The 11,870-nt window shown below is 49.4% G+C and overlaps 1 protein-coding gene across 1 annotated transcript; it reads left to right on the top strand.

Moving 5' to 3' along the window:
• Positions 1 to 1,239: 1,239 nt before the first annotated feature.
• Positions 1,240 to 7,833, top strand: LOC126652174 (serine/threonine-protein kinase PAK 3-like). The gene is given in 10 exon segments (XM_050338799.1): positions 1,240 to 1,300; positions 1,859 to 1,896; positions 2,323 to 2,448; positions 4,184 to 4,216; positions 4,218 to 4,297; positions 4,861 to 4,978; positions 5,426 to 5,525; positions 5,821 to 6,017; positions 6,491 to 6,628; positions 7,687 to 7,833. Coding segments are annotated over 10 exon segments (1,038 nt in total).
• Positions 7,834 to 11,870: the final 4,037 nt, after the last annotated feature.

The raw sequence follows: 11,870 nt of genomic DNA, 5'->3' as shown, positions 1-11,870 counted from the left end.
TTTGGACCACTGGTTTCCTCCTCCTCCCAACTTCTAAGTTGTCCCACATTCTGACTGAACTTTCTTTTCTTTCTTTCTGTCTTCCTTTACATCAATTACAGCAAGTGAAGCAGTTTTCAAATGACACCCTCACCCCGAAGGGGGAGCCCAAGATTTCCTCCAAGGCTTTGGCACTCTCCGCCTGTTTTCCCAGTCCCTGTGTCCTGTCTATTTACAGCAGAGAACCTGCAGAGCTACAGGAGCTGGACAAAAAGACCTGCTTAGCAGCAGTGGGACACCTCCAGGGAAGGAGCTGGAGAGCAGAAAGGCACATTCCTTACCCCGCAGTGTTCCCTGCTAAGCTGGACATTCATTGTATGGGCTGTGCCTTTGAAGCAGACAGCAGCGATCATTTCACCAAATGGGATTGCTTTCCTAAGCACCACAAGTCCAGGATAAAAATTCGAAAGGACACTGGGTTGTCCACCAGTAGAGGAGAGTCCCTTGATGTCGGCACTAAACCCCCAGGAAAACAAGCTAAACCCTAAATCCTTCTTCCAGGGAAGGGTAGAGCTCCTTTCCACATGAGTTCCGTGCCCTTTCTTTCCTTCAATGGTCATTCCTTTATTTTCTTGTTCACAGGGGGTCCTGCTTTTAGCTCTAGATTTTGATAGAGACCCATTGCCTCTTATTTTCCTGGGCAGGTGTCAGTCCAAATGTCTGCACGTCATCTTCCAGGTAGCATGGCATCTTGGGGCACCTCTGTGAGGCTGCGGTTGCGATTGTGATGTCACTGGCACCATTGTCCTGGGGCACGGACCGTTGTCCCGGTGCAGGGATTTGTTGTCCCGGTACAGGGACCATTGTCCTGCTGCACGGACTGTTGTCCTGGTGCTCGGACCTTTGTCCTGCTGCCCGGAAGGCTCCGTGTGCAGAGCGTGTTTGGCGTGCTCCTGGCAAGAGGCTGCTCCTGATCGAGGCCCTCGCCTCCAGCAGGCTGCACCTTGACACCAGGGGTGTCCTTTTCTCCCTTGGCGGGCACAGGCTGCGCAACTCTTGCCCAGCATGGCTAAAGTGTTGCGCAGAGTCTGTGCCGCCTTTCGCCAGGTGTTTTTCCCGTGGCCTACGCTTTTTGTTCCCACCCGGACAAACCCGGGCTGCTGACCCATCTAGCAAGTAAGTCGAGGGTTTTCCTCTGCCTTTGGGATCAAGGTGCTGTTCATGCTCTCCCTTAGTGACTGCATTGCCTTGGAAAGCAAAATGCCCCGCAGACACCGTGGCTTTGGGAAAGCTCATGGCAAGAGCTCCAGCCACCGAGGGGGTGTGTCCAGCCCTTCCTCGGGGTGTGGGCAGCATTTGGAGTTGAACCCGCAGGGTTGTGCTCCCTGCCCGGCTTAGTCCGTGGCAGTGCAGTCTGGAATTGCCTGCTTTGCTGCTTCAGCCAATAGAGCTTCCCAAATCCAGACTGGCTGAGCTCTTGAGAAAGCCCTCTAAAGACTGAGCAGTTCCCTGCAGTTCTTTCCTAAATTCTGTCTTGGAAAGGTTGGAGGGTCTGACATGGCACAGTGTTTGCTCAAAGAGCTGTTCCTTTGGGGCTGAAATGCAAAGCTGAAGGCAGTGTGTGCTGCCAAAGATGGGAGCTGTTAGTGTGCTGTGTGAGAATAGAAGGGTGATGGCTAGAGGGGAACTTGGGGAAGCTTTACTGGGGAAAAGGAGAGGGAGAGGAGAGGGAGAGGAGAGGGAGAGGAGAGGCGAACTGTTGCTACTGAAGGGATGTTGTGAAAGAAAAATACTCTCCATTTGGGTTGACTTGTTCCACGGTATTCCCCACAACAGCCACTTTTCTAACATCGACTTCATTTTCCTTTGCCCATTGCAGGCCAGTACGTGTTTAGACGCAGAAGAGCCCGTCCTTCGGTGAGTGACAAAGTAACCTTGGATGTTCCTCGCCTTTCAGAATTTGTCAGAAAGCTGTTGCAAGCGAGTGCCAGCTCTCCAGGCTGAAAGAAAGTCTTCTTCAGGGTCTCTGCATCAGCAGAAAAGGCTTCCCTGGCTGTCCAATTTTAATTTTCGCTTGCAGGGCGTTAAAGTAGATGACAGTCTGGTCTTGCAGGCAGAAAAGTTTCTTGCTGCTTTTAGCCATGCTGAAACAATAAGAGTTCCCAACAAGATGCAGTGCTGTCTAATTAGCCAGCCCCCTTGAATTTACTTTTAGCCACTTAGAATCCCCCTGCTAGCAAAGGGGAGGAGTTCTCCTCAGTACAGCTGGAGAGAGAGCTGCAGAGAAGGAAGGTTCTAAATGAGCTGCAACTCCCTGTCCCTCACGCTGCTGTCTCTCCACAGAGGACACCACCAGCAGCTGACCCTCCTCGGGCTCCTTCTCTGTCCTCACTCTATGAGGATGAAGAGGAGGAAGACAACAACGAAGCTCCAGCTCTTGTTGCACCAGAGCCTGAACATCCAAAATCAGTAGGAGCCAGCTTTGGTTGGGGCTCTGAGAAGGGCTGGAACTTCAGGGCTCTTCCCTAAAGGCTGAACTACTGATGGGAAGGATCCCTGCAAGCCTCCTTTCTGACACCAACTGATTTCTTGTCACAGACCAGCGCAGGCTCTGGAACAAAATCTGCCCCTGCCCCAGCATCCGAAGACTCGGAAGCTGCTGAGGAAGCCGACACTCCCACTCCTGAGATCTCCTACATGAGCACTCCCAGCAGCTCCTACAGCAGCACCTACTGGCAGCAAAAGAGGGCAGATGAGGAGAGCCTGGAGAAACTGAGTAGGTCTTCTGCCTTCCTTGCCTGAGAGGGCAGTGCTAATGTTCCAGGACAGCAAACGCTTGCCTCCCTACCTGTTCTTTTCTGTCTCCTCACAATGTTTCTCCCTCTTTCTCTCCGTTTCCTGGGAGAAAGGGAACTCTTCAAAGCACAGTAGGAAACCAGTCTTTGTGGAAGCCATCTGGGCTACACATCTGCCTCTCTTGTGGCCAGTGTCGTCGTTGTTGTTGTTGTTGTTCCCCAAGTGACTTCAGCTCCCAGGCCCAGGCAGAGGAGCGGCAGTCCTGGTCTGCTGGAGGGTGGTATCTTCATTTGGAAGTGACCATCTGTCATTTGCTTGCTTTCAGGGAGTGTTGTGAGTGTGGGAGATCCTTGGACGATCTACCTTGAATGGGCAAAAATTGACAGTGGGTAAGTCTGACCACAGTTCCTTCGACAAACCCCGGGATTTTGCCGGGGCAAGGTCAGGCAGGAAGTCAGACAAGCTCCAAAGGTGTTCAGACACTGGGTTTAGATCCTCCTGCCTCTCAGTCCTGATCCCCATTTAGAACCGTGGTCAGAGGGCATCCTCCAAGACAACTGCGTGCTGGCGGTGTCTTGCCTGCAGCAAGAAGCAGGACCTGCAAGATCTCCTGTCCTTCCAGTGCCTGGCCCCTCTTTGATGCTTTTCTGGGGAGAAATGATGGCTCTGTGTCTCCAAATCGTACAGCCAAGGGAAAGAAAGGAGAAAGAAACTTTCTTGCCTCAAAGAGCAACCCAGCACCTGAGAGCTGTCAGATCCCAGTTCTCAGGAACTTCAAATATATGACTGAGAACAATCTTCCCTGCTCCTCAGGAGCAGAACCACATGGTTTAGACGTGGAAACCATTCCTTTCTTTGCTGCTCTTTCCTTTCTAGGGCTTTCGGAACGGTCTATAGAGTGACCGACAGTGCCACAGGAGGAGAGGTAAGTGTCAACGTTCCCAGCAGGTTTTGCAGCTCTCCAGTGCTTTCCACTCTGGGCCGAGCTGTGGCTGGAGCTTTGGGTCCCCAGCAGATCTTTCCTGCAAAGGCTGTTCCTCTGGAGCGCAGACCGGTGCCAGCCTACCAAATCCATTTGGGAGAGCCCTTTGGGGCTCCAGCTTGGGATTTCTGAATTGTCAGCATTTCTGGCTGTCAGCAAACACATTGCAATCTTCTGGGGAGTTTCTCATCCCCAGGCAGTGCTGGGCTTTGGAACTTGCATGGAGGTCTAGCAGGGACCAAAAAACCCCAAGCCCTGCTCCTAACCCAGAGCGTTTCCATAAAATGCCCCAGAGCATCTGATTTGTCTTTCAAGCCAGGAAACAACTGCAAATCTAAGCTGTGTTTTTTAGAGTTGCCAAATCAAAATTCGTTCAGATCTGGGGCAAGAGACTTCCCAAGGTCATGGTTTTCCGTGTCCTTTCAGGTGGCCATAAAGCAAGTTTATCTCCACAAGCAGCTGCAGAAAGGAACAAATTGTTGATGAGCTCATGATCATGAGGGACAATAAACATCCAAATCTGGTCAACTATTTGGACAGGTAGGGAGTTGTGGTATGACCACGTGACTGCTCCTTTACAGACTGCAAGCCAAAGGTTGAAAGCACCCCCTGTGGTCTCTGGCAGAGAAGTCAGCTTTTTCTTCTTATTTTTCATCTGTTCCTATACAATGTCTGGGAGGAGAGTGCATTTTGTCGGCATTCACCTTTTCGGACAGGCATTGTTTCAAGTCCTCTCTATCTTCCTAAAACAACAGCCTGTACGTTCCCAACCTCCAGGTGGTTTTGTTGTTTGTTTGGGGGTTGTCTTTAAGTTTCATACACTTTTTTCAGTCTCTTATGATCACAAGTGCGGAGAAATCATCATGGAAATGATTTCTCTGCATTTTTCACCCCCTTGCCATCTGAGACATCTCAGTTTTCACAGATGTGCCTTTCTCACTCAGACTCCACAGATTCCAAGGAGTGTATAGGCGAGGAGGAATGTCTCTGCCTTTTCTTCTGTGTTCATTCCCAAGTCTTCCAGGGACAGAAATCAGTTCTAGTCTCTGAAGTCGAGTAATTTAGCTATGCCCATTCTCCATGCCATTCGTTTCTTCTTTCAGCTACCTGCTTGGAGATAAACTACTGATAGTTATGGAATACGTAGACGGAGGCCCCTTAAGTGATCTGGTTAAGGAAATACATCTGGAGGAAGGACTGATGGCAGCTGTCTCCCGGGAGGTAAGGGATGCCACTGCTGCTTCCAGTTCTTTGCGCAGGCTGGCACTTCTCAACAAGTGGTGAGAACAGGAGTGATTTCACCTTCAGAGCTTTGTTTCCATGTTGCTTTTCTGAGATGGAGAAGAAAGAGCACCTTTGCTGAATGGCCTCCTCTGGATGGAGAGAGCCCGTGCACTGCAGCAGCACTCATTTTCCTCTGGGTCTGCAGGGCGTGCGCTGTGACAACAATTGCCATTTCGCTTTGCAAAGCTCCAGAGCTCCTATGCCTTCCCTCAGAAAGATGGGGGTTTACTAGGCAGGAAGCAACAAGCTCTTCCTCTTGGCAGCACCACGTTCTGCCAGCCCTCCCTGTTCCCCTAGAACGAAAAGCTTGAATGCCATTTCTTTTTTGGGGGAATGAAATGGGGTCATTCCTTGTTACTCTCCTCTTTCTTTTTTCTCTCGCAGTGCCTGCAAGCACTAGCGTTCCTCCACTGCCACCAGGTGATCCACAGGGATGTCAAAGGCGACAACCTTCTCCTGGGAATGGATGGATCCGTCAAGTTGGGTAGGTGTTCTCGGTCAGGCCCGCTGTTCCCGGCATGCGGCGCGTGGGGCTGCTGGAGCCTGACTGCCAGTTCCCAAAAAGTGGTGCCTGTGGCAGTGCAGGCAGCACGGCTGCAGGCTGAGAGCACACTTGCAACGTGCAGAGGGGAACGAGGTGTCCTCGGCTACAGCCCTGAGGAAACACAGCACGGCCGCTTTGCCGCCTACATTCAGCCTCCTCAGGCTTCCAGAGGGGAATTCTTGCACTTGGCTTCAGGACTCAGGCTGCCTTTCATGAGACTGCCTTTTGTCCTCAGCTGACTTTGGTCTCGCTGCTCGCGTCACACCTGAGCAGAGCAAGCGAAGCTCTCTCGTTGGGACACCTCACTGGATGGCACCCGAATACGTCACGAGAGACGAATACGGATCCAAAGTGGACATCTGGGCACTGGGCATCGTGGTGATAGAAATGCTAGAAGGAGAGCCTCCTTATTTTTGGGAAAATCCTCACAGGGTAAGGCGCAAATACCCCCAGATAACCACTGTCTTTCTAATCTGTCCCATGTTTGGCCTCCCATGAGAAAACATCCCATTCCCACCAGCTTGGACTAGTTCAACCAAGCCCCATCCCTCAAAAAAAGGCCCTGGAGCACATCGGCATCTACTAGAGCTTTAGTTGCATCAACCTTGAAAAGAACCGGAAAAAAAGCCTCTAAAGTCAATCCTCAGAGAAGCAAAATGTGCTTTTGCCGATGGTGTTCCTACTGACTTGGTCGGCCGATGAAATCGGCTCTCAAGGCAAGACCCTTTGGATGTTGGAAGAGCTGTGGCTGCATCGGGGTCTTTTTCTCAGTTAGAAAACTCGTTTTGAAGCCTCTGCCAGGCAAGAAAGTGCCACTGCAGGATGGAGCCTCAAAAATGGGGTCTGTGTGAGCAGTTAGGCATAGGAAAGAAAGAGGTAAAGTCCGGTCTTTCCTCTTCCTCCAGGCCCTGCGTCTCATCGCCTCCGAGGGGATACCGGAGCTGCCAAACCAGCAGGAACTGTCCCCTGCCCTGCAGGACTTTCTGAGCTGCTGCTTGCAGACAGACGAGGACAGTCGAGGCTCTGCTGAGGAACTTCTGCAGGTAAAATGGCTGCAAGGGACACAACTGTCCCATGCGTGGGTGTTCTCATCTGCTAAACTCCAAGGCATCAGCTGCGGCCCCACCCTCGCATTAATCCTCTGATCCTTTTGGTGGCCCTGGTTTGTATCTAAGGCAGCAGGAGCCGTTTTCTCTGCTTCCTAATCCCGGGAAGGGAGCCCTGAAATGGTGCTGCTGGTGGAGGAACCCAAGCAAATCAGTCCCTGCCAAGTGGTGCCAGAACTTGGCTGTGCTGAGGAAGGGGCTGTGGGGAGCTCCCTGTCAGCATCATCCCTGCTGCCCCACTCCTGGAGCTTTCTGCCACCCAGCTGCCCCAATTCAGTGGCTTCTGCCACCAAAACAGCGACAGCTGAGCAGGACTTGTCCCAGCCCCATTTGCTGCCTGGCACAGGCAAGGAGATGGGAACTCCTCCAGGGCTGCTGCCAGCTCTGCTGGCAGAGAGGGAGCTGCTGAATGTGCCACTCGACTGTCCCTGCAGGGAAGGAAGGGGCCAGCCAGCACGGCAGGGGCAGGATAGACACTGCTCTCACTGCAAGCAGAGCTGAGCCCATCAGCCCTCCACCACTTGTCTCCCTGCTCTTGTTCTGGTGCTGAAAACCTGCACCTCCGTGCTCTTCAGAACAGCACGTCAGCCCAAATGCTACTGGGAGAAACATTTCTTGAGTTTCCTCAGGAGCAGCTTATGCTCCTCATCTTTTTTCATGAGCCACTAGTGTGGCCCATGTCTTTAAGAAAGAGGAACCTAAGAAAGTCTTCTGAGTTTCCTGGAAGGACCCAAGGCCAGGGTCAGTAAGCAGCATTCCCACAGCCCTGGCAGGGCAAAGTTCCCATCGAGATGAAGACACCTTGAGAAATGGGTTCATAGGATTATGTTTGCCCGTGAGAACCAGGTCCTGGGCATGAAGGCAGAGGTGCAGATGCTCCCCTCAGTCCTGTTTCTGCCTGTTTCTGGTAACCCGAGGAATACTGCTTGAGCTCGCGAGGAACCGAGTTTGGAAAGGAATGGTTCATTTCTTTTCTTTTCTTTTCCTTTGGGCAGCATCCATTTGTACTCTCAGCCAAGCCCCTCTCCGGCCTGACAGCTGCGATCAATGAAGCAAAGCAGCTGAGGGAGGACAGGAGATGTCATGGCTCTGGGATGCCTTCCCCCAATTCCAGCGACGGGTGGCACTCAGATGAAACCTGAAGAAGCTTCCTCCCCACTGGATCCACTGGGGCAGTGACACAGAAGAGGGGGCGCTTAGGGGGCCATTAGTTTTTCTGAATATTTCAGTTAGTATTTGTATTAGTAGTAGTATTAGTTGTAGGATTCGTATTCATATTGTATTTTACTCTGTTTCAATTATTAAACTGTTCTTATCTCAACATACCAGTTTTCCTTTTGACTTTCTTCCCTGTTCCACTGCGAATGGGAATTGGGAAGGGAGCGGGGATGAGGATGGGGCTGGGGCTGGGAGGGAGCAAGTGGCAGTTCACACTTCTTCCAAGAGTGCAAATATTACGTCATGATTTCTTCAAAGGAGATTTAGAATCTTGGTGTCATAAAAATCACCATCAACACACCCATCATTCATGGAGTTCAGTACCCTGCCTGTCAGTGACACGTGTTAGACATAGCAGAGAGTTCAGAATAAGGTCCCAAAGTCCTGAAACCCACCTGAAACTCGTGCAGATCAAGGAAGTATCTTCATTGTCTAGGCAATCAAAGCCAATTTATGCCAGAACTGCTAAGGATGGAGAATAGGTTTAATTTTCCGTATTGAGAATGTAGATCTTATCCACCCATAAAACTTGGTTGCTTTCCCTGTATTCTTGACCATGGTCTCTCAAAGGCCTTTGCTTCCAAGGTTATGCATACACTGCACTGACAAGTCCACTTACTCTTTTGAAACTTGCTACTTGTTGATTTCACTGTGGCCTTGAGCTAAAAGCATGAAAGAGATTAGAAGAAATATTGCCATTCCATCCATGCTTTATTATTTAGTCTATATACTTACCTCCACATTGAGTAGTACTGAGTGCTGAGTGGTCAGTGGAAATTTTTTTTTCCCAAGTCTTAGAAAGAAAAAAGTGTCAGTAATAATTTTTTACTATGTGAAATTTTTGTAAGTGTTTCTTGACTTTCAACAACCATTTCTTTTGTAAATTAGAGCTGACAGGCACTTTCACCAAGCCTGCCACGGAGTGCAGCCCCTGGAGATACAATACTCTATTTTCGGGTTTTCCACCCCATGTCCCAGTAACAGTAATGTTTTTTCCTATTGTAGTCCTAAAGCTGGACTCACCCCCAAAAGAAAACCACACACTTTTTAGATGCTCCAGAGGCTGTATACATGTGAATAAGTGCTACTTGAATGAAAAAAAAAAAATCAAAAACCCACATGCCCAGTTATGACAGTGAACAGGGTTTTAAACTCTTTGTGCAATATAAATGCATTATTATGCATATATCATACAATATAAATGCATTATTACCAGTGATTTAAGCTATCAAAATGAAGAATCCCATCTCCTCCAATCTCCCCCCAAACACATCAAGGGGGACACGATTAGCATATCAAGACCTTAAGGAAGCACATTTTCTGTTCGTGTTTCCTGTCAGTAACAAGCAACCTTTGCCCTTGCTTTCAGTCTTTCTTCCACCTCTCCTGCCATACCACCTAAATTTTTAAGCTTTCCAAGTGCACAGTGTGGTGATCCCGCCACTCAGTTCTTTCCTGCACAAAGAAAAAGCTGCCTTTCATGCAGGGTTCCTCTAAATTTCAGTTGTATACCATTTTATTTAATTTCTCACTGACTTTATGATTAGGGTGCTGAAAACACACCTTCTTTCCTTTTTAAAGCATGCAGTCATAACCAAGTTGAATCACATACCCATAGCAAGTACAAAAAAGACTTCTCCACTGGAGGCGTTTGAGGACCTTCTCAAATGATGAGGTCCAGCCCTGTACAGTGTAGTGGCTTATCTTATGGCAATTTCCTTCTCTGACAAGACACCTAAACGCATTCTTTAAGTCCTGACACCCCTGAAGCACCTGCACCGCCATCACCCACAGCTCTCCAGAATATCTGATGGCAGATAGAGTCAGAGGAGAGAAAAGATTGTTTTATTCTGGACATCATACTGGGGGGGTCCAGGAGCCACAGCACTTCCAGCATCAAACATGAATCAGCACTTGGAACAACAGAGGACTTGCAGTTCTCCAACACAGAAAACCTGCCAGCACTTTCACCTGCACATATGCAGATGAAGCCCAGACCAGCCACATGCAAACACACTGAGCAGCCTTTCCCATCGTGCCTAAGCCTGCTCTTCCAGGCAGCCTCCCCACCAGCATTTCCTCGAGCCGTGAGGTATCCAGACACCACTGAGCATCCACTCTTGGATGGGACAGCAAGGCTGCAGCCAGCACGCCAGGACAGCAGACCTTCTCTGTCACCTCCTGCAGGGGCAGCTCCTCATCAGCTGTGCTTGGCAGGTGGGCCCCACACTCTTGTAGGAGTTGAGAACTTATTGAAGTGGATGGTAAGAAATGAAGCCACCATTCTGAGAAGTGTACTGGAAAAAATTGAAGGGCTTCTTGGCCAAGACCTTTGGAGTCGAACTACTGGGCTGGTTGCCAGAGTTATGGGGACTGTACAGCAAAGCACAGGAGCTCCCTGGCACGGGCCCGGTGTCTTTGTTCAGCCTGATGAGAATTTACATGTATTGTGAACCTGACTGATGGGTAGTACATCAGTTCTGTGGGTGGGTAAAACAGAACAGGGAAAGTGAAGAGTATTGGTAAGGAGAGATTAGAAAATACTCTTTTTTGCCTCTTCTTCAGCGGACTGTCTGGTTATGTCCCTCTCTCACTCTCTGCAGATTTAGCACATGTATTATCGTGCTGGAGCTTTCATGTATTTGTCAGGATGCTTATGCCCACACAAGAGTGCTTTGTCAACTATTTGAAAATGATACAAAAGAGTGGTTTTGAAAAGTTTTATTTTACACCCTCAGTTTCAAAAACCTTTACACAAGCTGCAAAAACCAAATCAAAATAGTGAGTTGTAAAAGTTTCCTGTTTACACACACCAGCAGACCTGTTTTTCATTGATTCACCTTTCCTGTGTCCAAAAGCAGGGCACTGCACATCCTCATCTGCCTCAGATTCTGAAGGAGTGAAAGGACACGATTTTTGGTTGATGTTGAATCAGTATCAGCCACTACAATTAGAAGAGTCACAACCACGACAGAAAATTCCCTGTTCTTTCCAATTCCCTCCACCTCCGTAACTGTGGAAACACTGTAAAGGCTCCAAGAACAAGGTGATTTCTAAACTCAGTATTGGCTTTTGTAACTGAAAACCATATCAGCCACGATTAGAAGTATTATAGGAAAACGTGAGTTTATCGTGCAATCCTCTAGATCAGTTTTTCTGGACATATACTGGGGGGGTCCAGGAGCCACAGCACTTCCAGCAGCAAACATGAATCAGCACTTGGAAAAACAGAGGACTTGCAGTTCCCCAACACAGAACCCACCAGCACCTTTCACCTGCACACATGCAGATGAGCAGCCACAAAACACACTGAGCAGCCCTTCCCATCGTGCCTAAGCCTGCTCTTCCAGGCAGCCTCCCCACCAGCATTTCCTCGAGCCATGAGGTATCCAGACACCGCTGAGCAGCCCCAGTCGGGTGGGACAGCAAGGCTGCAGCCAGCACGCCAAGACAGCAGACCTTCTCTGTCACCTCCTTCAGGGGCAGCTCCTCATCAGCTGTGCTTGGCAGGTGGGCCCCACACTCTTGTAGGAGTTGAGAACTTATTGAAGTGGATGGTAAGAAATGAAGCCACCATTCTGAGAAGTGTACTTTTAAAAAATTGAAGGGCTTCTTGGCCAAGACCTTTGGAGTCGAACTACTGGGCTGGTTACCAGAGTTATGGGGACTGTACAGCAAAGCACAGGAGCTCCCTGGCACGGGCCCGGGGTCTTTGTTCAGCCTGATGAGAATTTACAACATGTATTGTGTCCCTGACTGATGGGTTGTGACATCAGTTCTTTGGGTGGGTAAAACAGAACAGGGAAAGTGAAGAGTATTGGTAAGGAGAGATTAGAAAATACTCTTTTTTGCCTCTTCTTCAGCAGACTGTCTGGTTATGTCTCTCTCTCACTCTCTGCAGATTTAGCACATGTATTATCTTGCTGGAGCTTTCATGTATTTGTCAGGATGCTTATGCCCA

This window comes from Myiozetetes cayanensis, unplaced genomic scaffold (assembly GCF_022539395.1).
Source record: "Myiozetetes cayanensis isolate MyiCay16 unplaced genomic scaffold, myiCay2020 scf7, whole genome shotgun sequence".
NCBI lineage: Eukaryota > Metazoa > Chordata > Aves > Passeriformes > Tyrannidae > Myiozetetes > Myiozetetes cayanensis.
The sequence above is the reverse complement of the archived record's forward strand: the minus strand, read 5'-3'. Positions and strand labels throughout refer to the sequence as shown.